Consider the following 21656-nt stretch of genomic DNA (forward strand, 5'->3'; position numbering starts at 1 on the left):
AAGCAAGACAACAACAACAATGCCAAGCAGAAGCTCTAAATTAAGGAATTTATTAAATGCCGAACATCAAACGAAAAAAACATACATACATTATACGTATGAAGAAGGCAGCAAAAACGGAGGAGCAACAATTGATTTTCGAGCGAATTATATATATAAATAAAAATACATATTGTCCGACATATGCCTTTTTCTTCTTTGCGTGTAGTTAAACATAAACGATGAGTAATTTTTTCTTTTTTTTTTTCAAAAAGTAAGCAAAATAGAACATCACACTCACCTTCCTTCCCCTTCCGTAGTTTTACTCTATTTTAACAAAAGGTCAATTGGCATAGAATTTCTTACCACTTTTTGTTTTGTCACAAATATAGTTTACTACTTTTTTCCAAATGCAAATTTCAGTTTCACAAATGAATGTTTTGTTTAAATTTAATAGCGTTTAATATAGCACAAGAGTAAATAATTTGTATGTGTGTGTATGTAAGTGTTGTATGCCGCAAACGCTCCACTTTCAGAAGTTTTGGATTTATGGGAAGCCGATTGTTTTACTGATTTTTGTATGGGTTTTCTGACCGTTGATTTTCGTGTTAACAACAATTTGTCTAATTTTATTGAAATACGGGCATATTGTCACTAAACAAATTAAAATCACAATTAAAACCAACAATCAAATAAGTGAGAGAATTAACCGAAAACAATGTTCACGTTCCATGGACGGCGGCACACACGCTCTCACACACCGAAAATCCTAAAATCTAACTGTCAATAGATTAGGGATTCACAGGTCGACTTGTGACTAATAGAAAAAAGAGGTTCAAAACGGAATTGAACTAATACAGCATTTACATGTTCATATCATTTGCATGTAATTTGATTTCTTTCTTCGCCTTCAATAGTACATCCCAGATATTATTCATATCTCATTGTCAAAATTTATATTTATAAATCCATCTTGTACACAGAGAAATCAGAGATGGGAATATTTTTTTATTCAGTGAAATTTGACGAATATGCAGAAATGGATAGTCTTTTTCGAAATGACTTTACCTTCTTAATATTACCATGGGTTACAGTTATTGTAGAAGAATTCAGGTATATGCGTTTAGGAACATAAATATATATATTTTTTAATGTTTTTCAAAAATAGGTAGACTTCTACATGTTTTCTTGTATGACGCCAATTGGATGTTCTTATGATATGCATTTTCAACGATTTTAGCGAATTTGGTTAATTTTTCATTCAAAATTTGCAATTTTAAAATTCCCAGTAACCGTGTCTATGCGAATCAAGTTTCTTGGTATGTCCTTTGAAAGGTGTGTTGAATGTACTTTGTTTTCATGTCATTACATATCTGCAAGAATCTACTAGTTTTGCAATTTTTTCCGATTTCATAAAGGAAGAATCGGTAATCGTGGTAAAAAATTACTTTCTTGAAGTTGAAGAATGTTGAATGTCCTTTGTAAAATAAACGTTTATCATATTTATAAATATAAATGTTGACAAAGTGATGTTATCGAAGTTATAATTTGGAAAACAGGTGACAAAGTAAAGCTCAATTGTCTACAAATTTAGCTGTCAAATAAAAGTCTTGTGATTTGAAAATTATAAGAAAATTCGGAAATTTTGTATTTGGTTTTTATTAAAAACCATGGTACAATAAGAAGTTAGAACAGCTTCTTAAATATACTGAAATAAAGCTATGAGACCCGCTCCCAGTCAAAATTATTAAATATTATATGCAACAAGTTGTTCTCATTAATTTGTCAAGATGAATGAAATACCTGGTCTAAATAAAATAAAATCCAAATTGTTCAATCAGTGAATTCTACCGCAATGTACTTTTGGTCCAGTCATTGATTTTGATTTGATTGTCATGTTAGAACCATGGCTGAATTAAGAAAGTAAAGTCATGCAATCATATGTTTACAATTTGTTTTGCAAAATAATTCATGTGACAAAATCTCATTGTCAAAATGTTGATTCATAAATCAATTGCATGGTAGAATAATACAGGTATTCGCATCGACACAGCTGCTGAAAAAATGAACATTCAAATCAATTTTAGAATTGAAATTTTTAATGAAAAATAATTCAAATTTATAAAAATTGTTTAAAAAAATGCATATCTTAACAACCTCCGATTTGAATTTGTTACAGAAAAAACAGAACTGGGAATGCATTATTATCTGTATTATTCACCTCCTGTGCGAATTGTTTATAGGCCATTGTCTCATCTTCATGATTCTGTCATGGCATTTGCCTTTCATATTTCAGATGTTGTTTCTTTGCTGTGACGTTTGGAACGTTTTTAATTTTTTTTTTTGGTATAAAATGACATACATCCTTTTTTAGGTGTAAGAATCTTAAATTTTTACCAAATTTCCTATTTTTTTAATTCTTCACTCTTGGATATTCAATTCGAATTTTTAAAATACGTGAAATACATGTTTGTATTTCAGCAACTAGTTCCGCTGCTCGATTTCAATGAATCCTCCAGCTGATTACATTTCCCCATGTCTCTGTTTGTTTTTCTCTCCTCTTTCTGTCATTTTTGCTTTCTAACATGAGAAGACATCTCAGGCAGAATATAAAACAAGTACTTGGTTTTAATATATTATTTTATCATTTTATGACATAAACACTTCATCAATTTAATATATTCCAACTCTAGCTAACGACAAGTTACAGTAGCGGGTTCTATTCGCCGAGACATGTCGTTGATTGCGCCCTAGACGATGCTGTTAAGTTAAAAGATTTGAATGCATTTATAAAACTTACACCGGAATTGGCTCTGCATCAGGCCAAGGAATCGGCGCTACGTTATCATGAAAAACAACAGAAGGGCCCATTGGACGGGGTCACTGTGGCAGTGAAAGATAACTTCTGTACCAAGGGCATAACCACAACATGTGCATCCAAGTAAGTGCAAAATTATTTATTTTTTGAAAAAATGTTTTAAATATTTTATAAAACCATTTACTTAATTTAGGATGCTACAAGATTTTGTTCCTCCCTACAATGCCACGGTGTATGAACGTCTAGTCAATGCCGGGGCGGTATTGATTGGAAAAACCAATATGGACCAATTTGCAATGGGTTCCGGCACAGTTGATTCTATATTTGGACCAACCAAAAATGTGTGGAGCAAAAGCCTGGAGAATAATGACTGGTGCATCGCAGGAGGAAGTTCAGGAGGCTCTGCCATAGCAGTTGCAAGTGGTATTTGTTATGCGTAAGTAATTTAATGTTCATTAATTTTAAAACAGCTGTTTTGCTTTCATTGCCATTCCAACACTACACCAACAATTTGGGGGGTACACAACCTCACATTGCCAAACGTTCATTTTCCATGCAAACATTAATTGTTTATTGCGCAATTTTCGAAAAGATCAACTTCAATTCACTTTTCCGACAATTTATTTCCGTTATTTCAACAGCTTCCCCCTTCAGTGGGTTGTTCGAATTTTCTATTTATTCATTACATAACGTTTTTGTTTATCAATTACACTTAATAGTAGTTTTAATTCTTTAAAAAGAAAAGCACAAAAATTGTTTAGATGATGATTTCGGTGTCACCCAATTCTTCATCGGAAGGCAGTACAATTGTGGATGGGTCCACATAGTTGGGGCTGACCAAATCCAAACCGGCCTTTTCACGGCGTCTCAGCTCCAAAAATGCTTCACGTTGAGCCCAATCACGCATTTGTGTATCGGGCAAGTAGGCCCAGAAGAATGTACCCCACACCAAACACAATGTTACGGCAAAGAAGAAAGAAGCTTTTGTTGAGTTACGGTCATTGGCTTCGTCTTTGTGATCAAAACCGTAGCTTACCCAATTCTTGGGATTGGGGTTTGCAAAATCTTCTTTGGTTACGGGGGTAGCGATGGCAGCTGTTTCATCTTTTTTTGGTGATGTTTTGATACCCCTCACGGCCAATGTGCGGTGCAAAGCAGCACGGTTTACAAAACGCAAAAGAGCTGACATTTTTGTTTGGCTTTTCGCTGCAAGAAATAAGGAAAATATTAGGAATTTTATGGAAAAAATCTATAAAAAAAACACACACGCAACTGTTAACAGCGCTGCTACAAAAATCTCTCCACTGACAGTTAAATGTCAAAGTAATGTCAAGAAATGATAGCCACACACGAGTTGCCAACTTTTTCCGAGTTAAAGTTGGGTTATTAAATGCGTAACGTGTTTGAAAGAATTTATTTGTACATTACGTAAATTTTTTCGAGACAATTTAAAATATATAGGAATCAGTACCCCATGGAGTAGACCATATAGTTTAAAATGTAAAAATTGGTCATGGCCTATAGTAAAATTAGGAATTTTACACCGTTGTGATCTAGCTTACTTTGAATTTTAAATCACAATTGTGTGTTTTGAAAGCAAACTAAGTTGTTAAATGGGTCTACTGGCAGAAGTTATATAGAGCTTGGTTACGACCTTCCAAATACCATTCTAAAGAAGAAAATCAGTTCCGTATACTTGTATTTATTTCCTCCCTAGATCAGAGACAAATTTAAAATTTTGGTCTGAAAGACTTTTCATATTACCATGTAGGAATTATAAATAAAATAATTAAATATTAACCATATACGTCCTCACTTTATTTCCAGTGGTATTGGTTCCGACACTGGAGGTTCCACACGTAATCCTGCCGCATATTGTGGTGTTGTTGGCCTAAAACCTACCTATGGATTGGTATCACGCCATGGACTTATACCATTGGTAAACTCAATGGACGTTCCTGGAATATTTGCACGTTCTACAAGTGATTGTGTGGATATTTTAAATGCTATTGCTGGACCCGATCGCTTAGACTCTACGACAATTTCCAAACCATATCATCCAATTGCTTTGCCCGAACCAGAACAGATTGATTTAAGCAAAATTCGCATTGGTATACCAAAGGAATACCATTGTACTGGACTTTCACCAGAAGTATTGGAGACATGGGCCAAAATTGCTGATATACTAGAAGATGGCGGTGCAATGGTTAAGCAAGTATCATTGCCCCACACACCGAGCAGCATTTACGTTTACTCAATTCTAAATCAATGTGAAGTGGCAAGTAACATGGCTCGTTATGATGGCATTGAATATGGACATCGAGCAGACGATGATCGTAGCACTGAGGATTTGTACGCCAAGACCAGAGCTGAAGGCTTCAACAGTGTGGTTAAGAATCGCATTTTGTCGGGAAATTATTTCCTTTTAAGGGAAAACTACAACAAATACTTTGAAAAGGCTCTCAGGGTTAGACGTCTAATAGCCAATGATTTCCAAAATGTATTTGAGAATGTTAATGCCGATGAAAATGTAGATATTCTGCTGACACCCACAACACTAACGGATGCACCATTGTATAAAGATTTTATTTCACTTTCCAATCGGGATCAGTGTGCGGTACAAGACTACTGTACACAGCCGGCTAATATGGCCGGTATTCCAGCTTTATCACTACCAATACGCTTATCTCAACAAGGACTACCTATTGGCCTTCAACTAATGGCCAACGTATTGAATGAACAATTGCTTTTGACCGTAACCAGGTGGATTGAAGCCCAAGTGGGGTTTGATTGTTTAAATAATGAACAGTTGTATAATATAAGAAAATAAATACAGTTATATTTGTTAAAAGCTATTTAAATTTATATTCAACATTTCATGTTTTGTCCATCCAAATATTGGAGTAGTTATCTACTTCCTTGGTAAATACTGTTTTACCAGACCCGACATTAACCTGAAGGTAACATTGCATGATAGAACCCAAATGGGTACCGAAATAGCGTTGGGTATGCCTGTGGGAAAACTTAGCAGACCCTGTAGTGGTTGCAGGCTTATGTCTTCACTGAATGTCAAAACGGGATTATAACGATTCCTGAAGGATATCACTGCCAGTGAAATATAAAGAATAGCCTTGAAACCATAACCCAGCATTATTTCGAAAGACACAGTTTTCAATTGACCCTTTCGTTGCTCGGCTTTGATTTTTCGAAGTGCCTCATTCACTTTATCCTCTGCACGCATTCTCTTTATTTCGGCTACATAACGATCTTGTCCAGTGGCATTTAATACCTTGTCCAGTTCGGCCTTTGCCTTTTTTAATTCCTCTTGCAGGTGTTCGGTGTTTTCAGATTGACGGTTTGTAAACAGCGCTGAGATCCGTAGCTATATTTAGAGGAAGGGAACATATGATTTACAGTGTTCAGTATATAATTATAAAGTGCTTACCAGCTTTACAATGTCCGATGCTACCGTTAGCAAAAAACAAATTATTATAATAGCAAAAAATAACATTTTTCTTTAAAAACTTGTTTATAAAGTTGGCTTACTTCTGCAGTTAGAGTAAGGTAATTATTTATTTGAGTCTTCTTCTTTCTTTGATAGGTTTACATAGCGAATGGTTAACATGATATACTTAGAACTATTGTTGTCTTGTTCTAACTTTACTAACTTCTCTCTTCTGCAGTTAGGCTTGTCAATTTGGGGGAAGTAGCGATAGGTAAGTCGACCTCCGATTAATCGAATAATCGACTTCGAGTTTTCCCTTATGATATCGAAAAATATTGCAAAACTAGGAGATTCTTGCAGGTTCTGGGACAGCCCTTTAATGTGAGATGAGTTGGTCGTTATCGTGGTTGAGTTGTCCTTCTAAAGCGCGTGCACTTCTGTCCTGTTGTTTTGTTGGAGAACACAGTGAATTCGCTCGTGGAAAACCAAAATGAAAGTCGTTTCCAACGAATATAAAGGCCAAAAAGGAATACTTGATAAAAAATAAACCGAATTCACTAAAAGAGCGCGGAGCTAGCTACAAACTAAATTTGAACCATTGCAGGGAAAATGCATGGTACGAATAAATCAAGGTAACCTCATTTCTAATTATAATGTCTAACTCTGCATTCAATTTTATCATGCATACAATCATTTCCTCATTTATATTACATTTGCGATCTTCACCTTAGTATAAAACAGATTTTTTCATATTAGTTATTTTTAAACAAATCTAAATAAATTCCCAGAAAAAAAAAAACAGGGGAACTTGTGAGGATTGGTGGCTCTTTTCCTGCCTTTTCCATTTAAAATACAAAATTGTGAAAAAGCTATGGGACTGGCTTCAAAGCGGTGTTTTTTACAACGATGAAAGCCAAAGTGAAAAAACGCCATTACAAAGTTTTTTTTTTAATAGTTTTAATGAAATCTGAGCATCTTATTCGGAATGATTTTTTTTCCTTTTCGACATATATGCTCTGTTTCAAAACCTGCAAGAATCTATTAATTTTGCAATTTTTGTCGATATCATAAAGGGAAAATCTGTTATCGTAGTAAAAAACTTTTATATTCTTGTAGTTCTGGAACAGATCAATTGTACCCGCCTCAACGCGTTTTTCTCAATGCTTTTATTTCCTTTAGAATGTAAACGAAACGAAAAATAAATAGACATTCCAAAAACATAAAAGCGGTAGCCCTGTTGCACCCTTAAATGTCACTTTTGGAACGATTTTCATTATAATTTCTACCATATGTTTCCAACACCTCAACATTAGGTTGGCAACTTCACCACAACCACCTGCTCGAACTGTCAGTTCAACCTTTATTTACATTTGTAATTTGTTGTTCTCTCTCTTTCGGCTCTTTGGAAAACATGATTTTTTAAGACCACATTCACAGACGTCGCATAACTGATCCAATAAAATATAAATTGGAGCATATAAAACGGATTCTGTGACAAAACAATGATTTCCAATGAGTTGGAATGCGACAAGTTAAATAAATTTAATAATATTTTACATCGTTCGTCGCTGAGGGGACTAAAGAAATGTGGTTCGTGTGGTTCTATTAGTGGTCAGCGAGCGCTTATATGTCGTAATACAGAGTGTGATTTGCGCAAATGTATGTTGGCTTCCATCAAACCGTTTGATCCAATTCAGCTGGTCACACACAACGATGTCCGACTCTTCTCGGTGAGGACTAAAGAGAAGATAGTTAACGTGCGAAACTTCGTGGCTATCAGTCAGTCGCCCTCAACTGGTATATTTTCACGGAAGGCTACCTGTTATGTGGATGGCTGTAAGAATGAGGCCCCAACTGATTTCCACTGCCAGCATATCAAGGCCATTTATTCGGTCGATACTGATTTCCAATTGGCTGAGGTATATCAATTGGACAAGAATGTTTTGTGGAATTTAAACGTTAGTGAAGAGCAAAAAACTAAGCTATGGGACTCGTATTGCCGCGGAGAAAATGAAGAAAACATACCACCAATACAACGCTTAAACGGTCAAACTTTTGCCGTTACATCTTTGAATTCAAACAATTTTCTAGCGGGACGCTTACATGTGACAGTTTGTTCCGATGCCGTGACCAATAAGAAAGGTTTCTACTTGTGTGCCTGTAAAAAACTTAAAATCGTTGTTGAACCCGACAATTCTGTTACCATGAAAAAGGAAATCTGTGATCATCTCTTGTTACTGCTTGCTGCCATTCTCAATCGGCCAGACAAGTCTATGTATAGTGCCTTTCTTGATGCCCTGCAACACCTATGGATGCCAACCACATTGAACCCACCGGTTGACTCAAGTTCTTCTCCGCTTACTGATTTCGACATGCCCATGATTGATTGTGACGATAAAAATGAGGTCAATCCAATTGGAAAATCCAACAACAGCAACACGGAAGACTTTTTTAATTTCAACGAAGATCTATTTGCCGAAAACGTAAGTAACGCCATGCAATTATCATCTAAGGAAAAGGTCATTAGAATGCATCATTCACAGCATTCTGATGTTAATCAAATTGAATGTAATTGGATAGAAATTCCCAACGGAAATTCGGTAATTATATTTCGAAATGCTAGCTGGGAGGAAGAAAAGTATGTGAGTACGTACATGTGTACACAGTTTATATTCATGACGTTACTGTAGTCGTTAGCGGCATGAAGCGCATTTATTGGCAGATAACAAACGGCGGCGTGTCAACTCCACACTTTGGTCGGGTTGAGTTAGTAAAAAAAACTTTTGATTTATTTTGGCTTTTTGTTGTATGTAATGTGTGTTAATTGCTTTTCCAGTATCTCACTAATTATTTACCTAGCTAGCACAAAAACAAATATACCTATGTGCACACATACAACCCCACCGATATTTCAATGCCTCTGACTTTCTCTGTTTGGGTATAGCTACCACGGAGTATTATTTTTATGTTATATTTTAAGATTATCACACGGCATTGTTGATAATTTAAATGTCTACAATTCAAGAGGGTCAAGTTAGAGAACTGTTGTAGTATTTTTAGAATTATTATGGAGTTCATAGCTATGATTAAACCCATTTATGATGGATAGCTTTACATGTCTGGTTATCTCTTCTGGGTTCTCTAAAAATTATACAACGCTGGAAAATGCAGCAGACTGAACGATCTTGCAAAATTCACATTAGTGGGCCTTTTAGAACCCTGTTAGGTTTTTACATTTTGAGGGATTTTCAAATTCGACTTCACCACTTAACGACCGTGGGTCTAGATGCCGGTTTTAACACGTTTAACATGATTTTAGATAATAAGATTATAAAGCTTACCTTTAAGTAGAATTGCCAATGCTTGTTTCGATGTAGTTCGTGTAGCCTTAGCCGCACCAAGCCCTTGTAACAATAACGAAATCTTTCACGGAATCATGATTCTGTCATGACCTCTCTACTACTTTGGCAGATTTTACTACGGATTTATCAACAATTTGAATCAATTATTGCATGTTAAGTAAACAATACAATACAACAAATACGATACAAAAGGAGCATAGAAATTCGATTGACTACGAGTTAAAGAGTATCAGTCGGCTTTTTCGACATATTGATACCCTCAGCCAATATATTTAAATATATTTTTACTTCTGTCACGATTATTCAAATTCTTGACCTTCTAGGAAGTAGGTTCCGAAGTAAGGGGCCATTATTGTTTGTATATTTCGTATCGGACCTAAATAAATATGATATAAATATTACAAAGTGCCAGGTTTGGACTATATTGGTTACTTCCTTCACATTATATGAAATATGTGATAGTTTTTAGAAAATGTTAGAATGTGCTTGAGTTGTTTCTGATTAAGAGAAATTATAGTAGGTTGTAAAAAATCACCTACTTGTTTCGCAAATTATAACCTATAAGTATTGTACCAGAAGTGGTTGGCAGATATATATCATTTTCCCAACAGATCTTGCGTTAGCAAATATATTTGAATGTGTAAAATTTGAAGAGAGTTGGATGCTTATTTCGCTTTTTTGAGCGTTTTGTTTGTCAAAAATGTTGAACATTATGTGGGGAAAGTACCAGAAGAAATGGCCCAATATATACCATCTTTATAACAGATCTTGTGTTGATGGAAATATTGAGTCTGAATGGAATCGGATGTTAATTTCGTCTTTTACGAACTTCATGGATACTCAATATTGTAGACCGATATATTCCATTTTCACACCAGACCTTGGATTAATAAAAATATTGTGGTGTGTGTAATTTGAAGACAACCGGATGCTTATCTCGGATTTTATGATCGTTTTGGTTATTTAAAACGTTGACCCTTTGTGCGGAAGGTATCAGAAGAAATGGTCCGATCTCTACCATCATTATAACAGAACTTACGTTGATGGCAATATTGAGATGTGCCAAGTATGAATGGAATCGGATGTTAATTTCGTGACTTATGAGCTTCATGAATATTCCAAATGTTAAACCTTTGTGAGGGAGGTACCAGAAGGAGTGGACCGATATTGCCCATCTCCGAACTCGATCTAAGTTTGATAATAATATTACGATGTACCAAGTTTGGAATAAAAAACTAAAACTAAAACCATTATTTCGATGAGGTACGTTTTGGGAGTATCAAATGTTATAGATTCTCGCAAAATGCCATATGTAGCCATATGGCTGTGGGTATAAAAATGTCTGTTTTTTTTTTCTTAAGATATCTTCTCCCTATTTCTAAATCTGTTTTGGTATGTATTACAAACAGCCGTTGTTCTAAAAGTTAAAAGTGTTCTAAAAGTTTTTTTTATTAAAATATGGAGTTTCTTTGAATATAACGAACAAGGATGTTGTTCCTTTTTTAGCTACAAAACATAAATATTTTTATAAGTTTCGCTTTTAGTAAATATCGTACCTTTTTTAAATTTTTTTTCAGACCATTCCTGATTTTTCCGACATGCTATCAGACATGGAAACAGAAGCGAAAAAAACCTCATCATCATGTATGCAACAACAATACCTGCCAATAGTCTCCACATCAGATCCTCACTTCAATTCCAACAATAGTGTTGAAGATTTCGATATAAATTTCCCTCACATTAAACAAAACAGAATTGCTGATTCGGTAACAAGTCCCTCCAACATTTCACCAAATTCCAACTTCAATGTTGTCGAACAATTTCAATTGAGCAATGACATTCAACTATCATGTGATAATATAGTTTTAGCCCAGGAAATTGAAAGTCTAAACAATATTGAATCGCAAGCCCAAGAATCATGTTTAGACACAACCCAGTTGAATGGCATTGAACAAATCAAAAAAGAACCCAACACCCCAACGGTCAATGATTTACAAAAGGCCACCACAAATTTTGTAGCAAATACCTCAAATTCGGTAATCATCAAACCAAAGTGTAAACCAGTTTTTCTCAACAAATCCGTCATCGTTAAACAGAGTCCCGTTAAAATCATTAAAATCACAAAACCCGGTGTTATACAAAAACTGCCAACAATTGATAAGAAATTTGTACAAATCTCCAAAATAGATTCTAGCAAAATAATAGTACTTAATACAAAAAGTTCACAAAAACCAATCAATATTCAACCCATAAGTAATGTAACTGTCACATCGACAGTACCATCACCGCCTCTAATGGATGCATCACAGCCATCGAGTATGGCACCAGCATTGTCTTATGAATCGTGGTTGGACCATATAATAGAAATATTAAATGACAGTATTATATTACAAGACTCCAATAATATTAAGCATACATTCCATGTTCACGAGGTAAGTTATTATTTTGGAATTTATAGAGATGTTTACAAGATTTTGTAATTTCTTTCCGCTTTTTATTTAGGATATGTTCTCACATTTCAGTAAAACTTTTGGTTTCAATAACAAACCCAGACTGCCCAGTTTTACTCAAGTATTAACCAGCGGCAAACATAAAGGTCTCATTAAATATGGATGGTATTTCAATCAAGCAGCGGCCGTTAAAAGGATATTTTCAACCAAAAATGTGAGTGCATAAAAAAATGTCTACACATTTAAAAAATTTTGATGGTTGTATGAAGGAAGGAATTTGCAAGGATTTATATTCAACAGTAGGCCTTGTTTAATTATAGATAATTCATGCAGTCGAATAAATTTGCACGCTGCTAAAAGTTCTGTCCATGAACTACTTTTGCTCGGTCGTGGGTAGAACTTTTAACAATGTGCAAAATTCAAATTAAATGTGGAATAAAACTAGGGTCAATACATTTTTACATTTTTTTTAAATTTCATTGAATGAAAGCAAAAAATGTCGGAAATAGCATAAAATTTTAAATAAGTTTAGATTTTTTCGAATTGGTCACCTTTGGCACGAATTATGGCCAATCACACACTGCCCGAATGTTGCTCTGTGGTATTTTGGCCCATTCCCGGCGATGAGCCTGCTTGAGTTGATCAACACTTTGGTATTTTTTAGTGCCAACCTTACTTTTCAAAATACTCCAGCGTCCAGCGGATTGGTATTCGGAGATTTTGGTGGCCATTATGCGCTGGAAATGAAGCGAATAACCTCATTTTGTAACCATTCTTGGGTGGCGCATGCTGATTGCGATGGTGCTGAATCCTGTTAGAATGTCCCAGGTCTCCGGCCAAAATGCTTTAATACACCCTCCAGAATATTTTCGCGATAATATTCGGCATTTATACGAGCCGAGAGCGACCATCGGCTGTTATGGCGGCGCACACCATCACAGGCCGGCGCTTGAGTTCTGGTGGCCAACCGAAGGTTCACATTTTCAGCTGACCTCTTGCACGATCATTTTCTTTGTTAACCAACTGCTGGACAACTAATGTTTTCTCATCGGAGAAAATCAAATTCGGCAGATCACCACTTCCGGCCAAGCAAAGCTGATCTTTAGCTCTTTTAAATCTATTTCTTTCTGTTGTACGGTGTAAGTTCTTGCACATCTGGAATTTCAATGGCTTTGCCCCGAGCTCATTTTTCAATATTTGCCGAATGGAATATTGCGATATGTTCAGCTCACGAGCCATATTTCGGCCACTGTGACGCGGTAATGGTACGAGACACAAATGACTTATTCACATAAAAAATAAGCAATAAGAAACAAATTTGAAGAAGAATATTTTCCTTTTTATATAATAAACTAGGTTGTTGTTGTTGTAGCAGTAGTACATGTGTGTGTTTGTGTTCTGCTAATCTGGTTCCAGCTCCAGGTTTAGAAATTCGGCTACTTTAACGGGCTGTAGCCAGAGATCCTCTGGAGTGAGTTGGGTAGGTTTGGCTGAGCAATTAAAAAGGTGTAGCGTATTGTGCGGGCCTGTATCACACGCCGGGCAGGCGTCACGCACATCTTCATCAATTCGTGCCCAGTACGAATTGAGGCGACTACACCATCCTGAACGTAATTGCGCCAAAACTACCCTGGTTTGTCTAGGCAGCTGACGTTCTTCGGCTGCAATGGATGGGGGGTGGACTCCGAGGACGGCATTCACTTTATAACTGCTAATAGCATCCGCGACTGCATCGGTGTGAATGCCACTCAGACCTGCCTGATAGGCTTCTTGATCTAGAGGCTCTCTCTTGTAGCGCTGGACCTCCCTCTCTAGATCATGTATGTCCTTCCTGACACGCCTGGGTGGGGGAGAGTTATCCACCATATGATGGTTGGGATGGCTCTCACGGTAACACCCAAGCAGGTACTGCAACGAAAGCATATGATTATGCTGACGTAAGGGAAGGACTTTCGCCTCCTCATGTAGATGGTCCACTGGTGTCATGAGGAGGCACCCTGTCGCAGTTCTCAGGGCAGCGTTCTGGCAGGTCTGGATATTCTTCCACTGCGTAGCACTAGTATTCGCAGACCACACTGGAGCCGCATAGTTGACCACAGACCGACCTATCGCGTTATAAGAGGTCAACAAGGTTTCTAGGTCGTTTAGATCGGTTTCGTCAACATTAGTTCTACTTCTTAATTTCAGAACTTTTCTTAGGTCTTTAAGGGAAAGAGGCAGGGCTATTAATTAGGTTTTAGACTTTGAAGGCGAGTGACTGCTCTTTTTGAATACTGTCGCTCTGAACTCTTCCCATATATCAGACTCAACAGGTAGTCTTGGATTAACGGCATCCAAAAACGATTTATCGCAGCTTGTACATTGTTGAACTTGACCCATATTTTGAACGTAAAGCTTTGTTAACATTAATTATTTTCAAATACGCTTTATTTGAAAAAAGGAATCGGAATTCATTTTTTAGGTAGTGCCGATTTAAGATAGTTAGTTGGTATTTTCATGTTTTTTTCTTACTTTGTGTACTTTGTCCTATATCTGTTACATTTGAATCATCGGGGCAACAAACTGCTAACATGCAAGATATTAATCGACACAAAGTTATTGATTCTTGTTAAAACAATCTTATCAATGCAATCTTCTCCGTCATCACGAGGATTGTTGAATAGATCGTGACGAATAAATGTATGCCAAAATAATTTAATTTATTGTCACGGGTTCATATTAACCTGAAGTGTTTTGAATTTTTATCAATTTCATTTTCGTCTACGTTCTCAAGTGGTGCACGAGTTCCAAGAAATTGTGGAGTGCACAAATTTTTATAATGCAATTCGATTTCGCGCTATGTGTCTTTTTTGTTAATTTTGGTCTGCTGCATGGAATTCTGCTTTTGCCTACAAGGTTAACAAACCAAACATAAACAAAAACATTCGGTTAGCAATCGGTCCAGAAAATGTAAAATTGCTGGTTTGTTTTAAGGTATCGCAGTTAACGGTAGGCGGCAACTCTTCACTCGGATATATGGTTCATTTTAGGAAGAATAAAGTTTTTGGTTGTGGGAGAGATAATGAAGCGAGAAATAGAAGAAAGATTTTATAGAGAGAAGTGTAGTTAGCAGGCTGGTCTGCCTAGTCAGGGAATGCTTTTCACAAACGTGTATCTGATGTTGGTTTTCTATCCCTCATCTGTCAAATAGTCTATCTCATTGACGTAGGACCTCTCTACCTCTTTTCAGCTTCACATAGTCTACTGTTGTCAATAACACTGTAATGCCCTATTGAGGTCAGATATCTGATTAGTATGTCCACCGCGATTCTTATATCAGACCAACTAAGTCATAGAAGGGAGCTTGTTCTTCTTCTAAATATGGCCTTAGATATCATGCAACATGTTTCCAACTCCAGATTCTTCCGCTTTCTTCAATAAGAGACTTTTTAAAGTAGCAGACATTATAGCTTATTGTTGGTTTAATAGATCAATAGACTTGGAACCACTTCGAGCTAATTCCCCGTCCAGAGTTGTCTCAGCATTTCGTCTGCCTTCTAATTTTTGTAATCAAGAGTCTCCGCCTGAAAAACGCTCCATTTTTCATCATACATATATGAGTGTTTAATCATTGGCTTAGGGAATAAAAATACGCCACCGAATTCGGCCGTCTACTTGTTTTTCAAGTTTTACCATTTTTATACCGTTACCGTTTATAGATTTTAACAGAAATTTTAACAGATTTTTTTTTTTTCGAAAATTGCCAAAGTCATTTCAAATGGTGGAGGGTATCCAAGTTTGGCCCCGCCGATCTTACAGCTTTTTTTACTTGTTTTACTTTATAAATCGGAAAATCTTTTTATGTTCTTCCCCTTTGTTCCAAATTTAAAATTTTTTTACCCAATTAATAGTTTTATATTGAGGAAATTTTTTCTTTTTATTTTCAGTCCAAATTGGAATTGCAACGACCAACGGAACCACTTAAAGATGGAAATTTTGTGCCATTCTTTTCTAAAATCTCTAGCCAAATAACTGTTACCAAATGTCGTCCAAAAGAGCCGGAGCAAAGAGTTTTTCTCAAGTTCTCGAATGCCCCTGAAACTGCTTCGGATACATATGAGGTAAGTGTTTGCTTGCAATTCAGTACCCCAAGTAGATAGATAGTAACAAAGTGTTTTGTTTTTTTTTTTATTTCAAACAAAGAATGACAAATCCGGTTTAAAACTAGAATGGCTTCCTTCCGCCTTTCCCAGAAGTCATTTTGGCCTTATGACCATTGAGTTTTGTGTTTACACATACAGCAAAAATGGTTCTATATACGGTAACCTCTGAAATTTGTGCAATAAAGTTTTTTTCTTGTTTTATTAGAATGCCTATGTGTTTTCTTTAAGCATTTACAACAATACAAATAAAACAAGTGCCAGTATAATTTTTATACGTTTTATTATTTTATTCTCATTTAACTATATTACCTTTTATTTTTCATCCATTGTATGGAGTTTTATCTGCACCACTTTTTCTTTCATCCATTAACTATGACGCATTGCTCTTGATAACATCCATCATTTTCCTCAACTGTGTATTTTTACCTCCGTAAAAAAACCCATATTTGTATAATAGTAATTCTGCTGTTGCGTATGGGGAAAGCACAAATAGATAAAAAAAAACGTTGATGAAAAGCAAAACAATCAATTTTAAGTCTCAATAAGTACACCTAATGAGGATATTAATATCATCAACGTCACCCTGTCTGATAACACTGGAATTTGCGGCCGCCTCACATAATCCTACGTAATAAATTTGACAATTTGATAAAACAAAAAAACTAACACTAACCCAACATTGTTAAAACCGTTGATATATGCAGCTACACGGCAAAGTACATAAGAAGAGTTTAATTACTACTGGTGGCTGCAAAGCCAAATAGTTAAATGACACCAATAATTGCTGAATCGCGTGCGTTGTGTTTTTGAATACAATTTTTTAACATGTCTTTTGTGTGGGTGTTTCACAATGCAACTGGTGGTGCCTTCATGGATTTTCTGGGTGTGGAAGAAAATAGGATTAGGTGGGAGAAGGGCGACATTTGAAATGTTTGCACTAAATGCCTCAAATGTAAAAACTAAATGTGAGGAAACCTCAATTTTTTTTTTACTCTCAGGAATGAGAAATAATGATGATTCCCAAAACAACATTTTTCAATTTTTAAAATATTTTTAAAGAATTTTGTTTGAAATTCGAATTTTTTGACGTTTGAATCCCCCGAAATTGTTTCGGAAGGCATTTCTGGCTACCTCGTTGCACCACATTGTCGTACATGGTATTATGTCTTTGTACATTTGTTTGACCCATAGTTTCTTTTAATGAAAATAATAGTATCATATTCTGAAACGTCCGTCTGTCCATGTATTTTTGTAAAAAACGTACAGGTTTCATTTATTGCCCAATTGAGATGAAATCATTTGTTTGGCCCAAAGACGAACCCCATTGGTGTTATTGGTGTTATCGGTCCAAATTTAGATTTAGCTCCCATCCGTATCTTGGCCCCATTTCAATTTTATTGTGTGCCATCTGTGTAATATTAGATGATTAGGTGGTTTGGTTTAAGGATGCGCACCTACACGGGATTTAGCAACTGCTTCACTCGAAGGCCTTTGGTCCATTGTGTTCATCCTAGTAAGAATAAAGTTGTTGGAGATAGGATAGGAAAGAGAGAAGAGAGGATTTAAAACAAAAAAAAACAAGTCGGTTTTGCCGACATATTTATACCGCCAGCCTTGAGCCAGCCGAAGCAGTTGACCGATTCGTATCTGACCAGATCCGTCTCAGAGCATTTGGAGTCGATCTAGCGATGTCCGTCCGTCTGACTGGCTGGCTGGTGCGCACGATAACTCTCGAGTATCCGATTTAATTCAAACTTGGTATATCGTAATATAATCAAACTTAGATCGAGTTCGGAGATGGGCAATATCGGTCCACTCCTTCCGGTGCCTCTCCACAAAATGCCGACATTTTCAAAGAAAATAATTTTCTGCACAGAAAGAGAAAGATTTTGCTTAACATTGCAAATTCCAATATTTGCACCAGTGCCAGCTCAGGTGTGAAAATGGACAATATCGGTCCACTCCATCAAGCACCTTCCTTATAAAACTCGAAATGAAGCATCCGGTTCTCTTCAAATTAAACACATCACATTGTTCTTATTAACCAAAGGTTTGGTGTGAAGATGGAATATATCGGCCGACTCCTTCTGGTACCTCCGCCTCAAAGGGTCAACATTTTGAATATTCATGAAGCTCATAAAACGCGAAAATAACATCCGATTCTATTCAGACTTGGTACATCTCAATATTCCCATCAACACAAGATCTGTTATAAAGATGGTAGAGATCGGACCATTCCTTCTGGTACCTTCTCCACAAAGGGCCAACATTTTGAATAACCAAAACTAACATATCATCCGGTTCTCTTCAAATTACATCCTTCACATTGTTTTTATTAACCAAAGGTTGGGTGTGAAGATAGAATATATCGGTCGACTCCTTCTGGTACCTCCCCCACAAAGGGTAAAAATATTGAATATTCATGAAGCTCATAAAACGCTAAAATAACGTCCGTTTCCATTCAGACTTGATACATCTCAATATTTTCCATCAACACAAGATTCTTCTGGTACCTCCCCCACATAAGGTTCAAGATTCTGAAAAACGAAACGCTCAAAAAAAAGCGAAATAAAATAACAAATTTCACACATCCAAATATTTTTGCTAATGTAAGGTCTGTTGCGAAGATAACCCCTTCTGGTAACTCACCCACAAAGGGTCAAAATTTCCAATACTTTTATCTGTCATAACTTGCGAAACAAATCGGCGATTCTTTACAACGTGATATATCTAAATATTTCTCGTAACCAGAAATCGGGTATGAATGCTCGATTTCCTTCACCTTCGACACCTCAAGCAAGTGCTTCGCCGGGAAGGGGCCAAAATACCGCAGAACAACAATTGGGCAGCGTGTGACGCTTCCATTGGCCGTTTAAAGGTCATAATTCGCGCCAAAGGTTACCAATTCGAACAAATCTAAAATTTGATGCTATTTCCGACAGTTTTGCTTTCATTCAATAAAATTTAAAAAAATAAAAATCATGGCGATTGTTGCAGTTTTTTTAATTCACCCTGTATGAGATCTCGTTATCAATATATTTTGAAACGTAAAGACCCATCAATACAATTCTCATCAGCCGCAGTTCACAATGTATTTTAGAAAAGCCTTGTAATTAAAACAAACACATTTTATTTTATTCGTTAAATCGTTTCTTTCGTATATTTATTTCATTCTCTTTTTGTTTTTTTTTGTTGTTTTGTATTTGCTTTATTATAATGTATAATACTTGTTTGCTTGTTGGGTTTCTTCCTTATATCTTGTCCTTAAGTGTAGAGTTCCAAAGAAAAAAAATGAATGAAGTGAAATTAAAGAATTTTACATTCAATTCATGTCATTTTGAAACATTCCATTTGTAATCAGAGATATTCGGTTTTTCGATTGGCTTATTTAAAAATTAAAATTGTATTTTGTGTTTTTCTTTTTTTTTTAAATTAGTACATAAAATTTACAAAAATTATCTTATGTATTTATTCTGTTTGTTTTTTGTTCTTCTTTATTTATAAATACGTAATTTATTCTATATTTATAAAGTGTATTTACATATGTATTTCTTTTATTCAATCACTTGTGCCTTGGTGCTTATTTGTAAATGTTTTTTGTTTTGTTTGAAGTTTTTTTTAGTATGTATTTTCGATTTATTTTCTTTTTTTCAAAATTTTATCTATGGGCTATATGAGCAATATTTATTTCGGTTTTTTTTTACAACATTTTTGTTTTTTTTTCGAGGAATTGAATTCATGTTGAAAAAACAATTTGAAATTAGGACGGACATTATACCAATAAATTAGGGATACACTGGGGATCAATTAAAATATGTTTTAAAACAAGGAGTACAAATATTGGTTTGACAATGGGCAAAAGACAGACTTTGAGAACATGTTTTATTTAGATTTTGAAAACATTTTAAGATGCTGGAAAAGCGATAATGGGACATCGGTAGGCATAATAACGTTTAAGTCGTTACTTGTCAAATTATACAGATTTTATAGGTTCTTAAGATTTTTGTTTTATATATCTGAATATTTGTGAGATTTTTTTTGTTTTTGGGTTAAAATATTTTAAAAAAATAAAAAAAATCAGATTCAAAGAAAAAAATATTTTTTGAATGAAAAAAGAAAAATGAATATTTTCTAATTCTAGGCAATTTTAAGGAATCAAAAAATGGTTCAAGAGTAGTATATGTGGCACTAGAGGGAAAATTACTAAAATATACCTACGCCTTTTGATAAGATCAGTGCCTATTTTTACGTAATATATGCTCAAAAAATTACATTTGTCGTTTTTTAATCTGGTCACCAAATGGCTTTCTTCCGAGTACTCACTTCACGTATACACTGCTTTTCTTTCCTACAATAAGATGCTGATCTCTCGAGATGTTCCTCCCACGTTGTCTTTGTCACTATGTACTAAAACATGAACTGAATTTCCACAACAAGTTCGATCAAAATGGCCAAAGCCCGTTCCAATGAAAACGTGAGTTTTTTACTGATTCATTTGCAACCGAGACAAAATGTATATATTTTCTTGAATCCGGCAAAAATCAAAATCAAATTTAAGAATATATCATTTAAGGTATGGTTCTATTCTGGAAGATGCCTTTGGGAAGGATTTTCGATTTTAATTCTAATTAATCAATTCCTAGCAATATGTATGAAAACTCCTTTGAGAGGATTATCGTAAATCCAAAACACTTTGTAATGCAATTAATACTCCATTTAAATTAAACGGGATTGGGTTTTGTTCTTTTGTTTAATTATTATTTTTCTTTTGTTTTATTTGACAAATACAATTTCTTATCAGGAAGAAATACAAGCACACTATATAAAACTCGACTTACGCTACACTTGTCGTTGTCACCTCGTCGCCATCTGTCCAGAGCCCAGAAATGTGGGAGAGATCAAGAAATAATGATATACATATACATTTTTGTTATGTTTTATGTTTTAGGTTTTTTTTGTTTTTTGATTTTGTAATAACAAATGACTAAGGATACAACATTTTGTTGTTTTGTATGGTTAAAACTTAATTACAGTAAAATACACAGGCAATGTATAAATGTAATGCTATTTATATATGTATGTGTGTGTGTGTGTGGATATTACGCCAACTCAATATTACATACAAACTAAATAAATAATTTAATAGAAAAAATATTAATATTTATATATTTAAAAAAAAAACTATATATATGCAATTTGTTATATGTATATAAAAAATTAGACATTTTACTTAAAAAATAAGTCGTTGATTTTTGTGTTACAAATTTAGAAACGTATATCCTAGGAAAATAGGGAAAGTCATCGTTATTAAATATAAGGGCTGCTAATGGTAATAATAATAATAGTAATAATAAGGATGGTCGTTCGATAATAATGGGATAGGATTTGGCGGGGGGAAGAAAAGGGATTGCATGTTTCCACCTTGTATATAGGTAATATATCTATATTTATATATAATCT

General features: G+C 35.1%; 6 protein-coding genes across 7 annotated transcripts in view; 2 read left to right on the plus strand and 4 right to left on the minus strand.

The window, feature by feature from the left end:
* Window positions 1-742, minus strand: part of LOC101901541 (elongation of very long chain fatty acids protein AAEL008004) — an 83740-nt gene extending 82998 nt beyond the window's left edge. The window contains exon 1 of the mRNA XM_059125303.1: window positions 281-742. The gene's annotated coding sequence lies outside the window, so the exon portion shown is untranslated. The remainder of the gene's footprint in view (window positions 1-280) is intronic.
* A 1766-nt stretch (window positions 743-2508) lies between these two features.
* LOC131803746 (glutamyl-tRNA(Gln) amidotransferase subunit A, mitochondrial-like) lies at window positions 2509-5652 on the plus strand. The gene is made up of 4 exons (XM_059125395.1): window positions 2509-2597; window positions 2673-2920; window positions 2991-3233; window positions 4625-5652. Exons 1-4 carry the CDS (start codon window positions 2565-2567, stop codon window positions 5625-5627), a joined length of 1527 nt encoding a protein of 508 aa, XP_058981378.1. The 5' UTR covers window positions 2509-2564; the 3' UTR covers window positions 5628-5652.
* On the minus strand, window positions 3401-4184 carry LOC101893831 (NADH dehydrogenase [ubiquinone] 1 beta subcomplex subunit 11, mitochondrial). 2 transcript variants are annotated; one of them, XM_059125397.1, is made up of 2 exons: window positions 4064-4184; window positions 3401-4003 (listed from the first exon to the last, which is right to left on the minus strand). In XM_059125397.1, the coding sequence occupies exon 2, from the start codon at window positions 3984-3986 to the stop codon at window positions 3555-3557; it is 432 nt and encodes a 143-aa protein (XP_058981380.1). In that variant the 5' UTR covers window positions 3987-4003; window positions 4064-4184; the 3' UTR covers window positions 3401-3554. The 2 variants fall into 2 exon arrangements, with proteins under 2 accessions (XP_058981380.1, XP_005190873.1); XM_005190816.4 differs by having other exon boundaries at window positions 4071-4168.
* Window positions 5617-6399, minus strand: LOC131803747 (uncharacterized). Its single transcript, XM_059125396.1, has 2 exons — window positions 6243-6399; window positions 5617-6179 (listed from the first exon to the last, which is right to left on the minus strand). The coding sequence occupies exons 1-2, from the start codon at window positions 6306-6308 to the stop codon at window positions 5709-5711; spliced, it is 537 nt and encodes a 178-aa protein (XP_058981379.1). The 5' UTR covers window positions 6309-6399; the 3' UTR covers window positions 5617-5708.
* Window positions 6400-7593: 1194 nt separating this feature from the next.
* LOC131803767 (uncharacterized) lies at window positions 7594-16462 on the plus strand. Its single transcript, XM_059125444.1, has 5 exons — window positions 7594-8725; window positions 11182-12036; window positions 12107-12268; window positions 15981-16154; window positions 16237-16462. Exons 1-5 carry the CDS (start codon window positions 7745-7747, stop codon window positions 16363-16365), a joined length of 2301 nt encoding a protein of 766 aa, XP_058981427.1. The 5' UTR covers window positions 7594-7744; the 3' UTR covers window positions 16366-16462.
* A 2861-nt stretch (window positions 16463-19323) lies between these two features.
* The window catches only part of LOC105262409 (tyrosine-protein phosphatase 99A), a 97137-nt gene continuing 94804 nt past the window's right edge, over window positions 19324-21656 (minus strand). Inside the window, exon 12 of the mRNA XM_059125512.1 lies at window positions 19324-21476. Coding sequence (XP_058981495.1) covers window positions 21454-21476 — 23 coding nt within the window. The 3' untranslated portion in view covers window positions 19324-21453. The remainder of the gene's footprint in view (window positions 21477-21656) is intronic.

This window comes from Musca domestica, unplaced genomic scaffold (assembly GCF_030504385.1).
Source record: "Musca domestica strain aabys unplaced genomic scaffold, Musca_domestica.polishedcontigs.V.1.1 33, whole genome shotgun sequence".
Lineage (NCBI taxonomy): Eukaryota > Metazoa > Arthropoda > Insecta > Diptera > Muscidae > Musca > Musca domestica.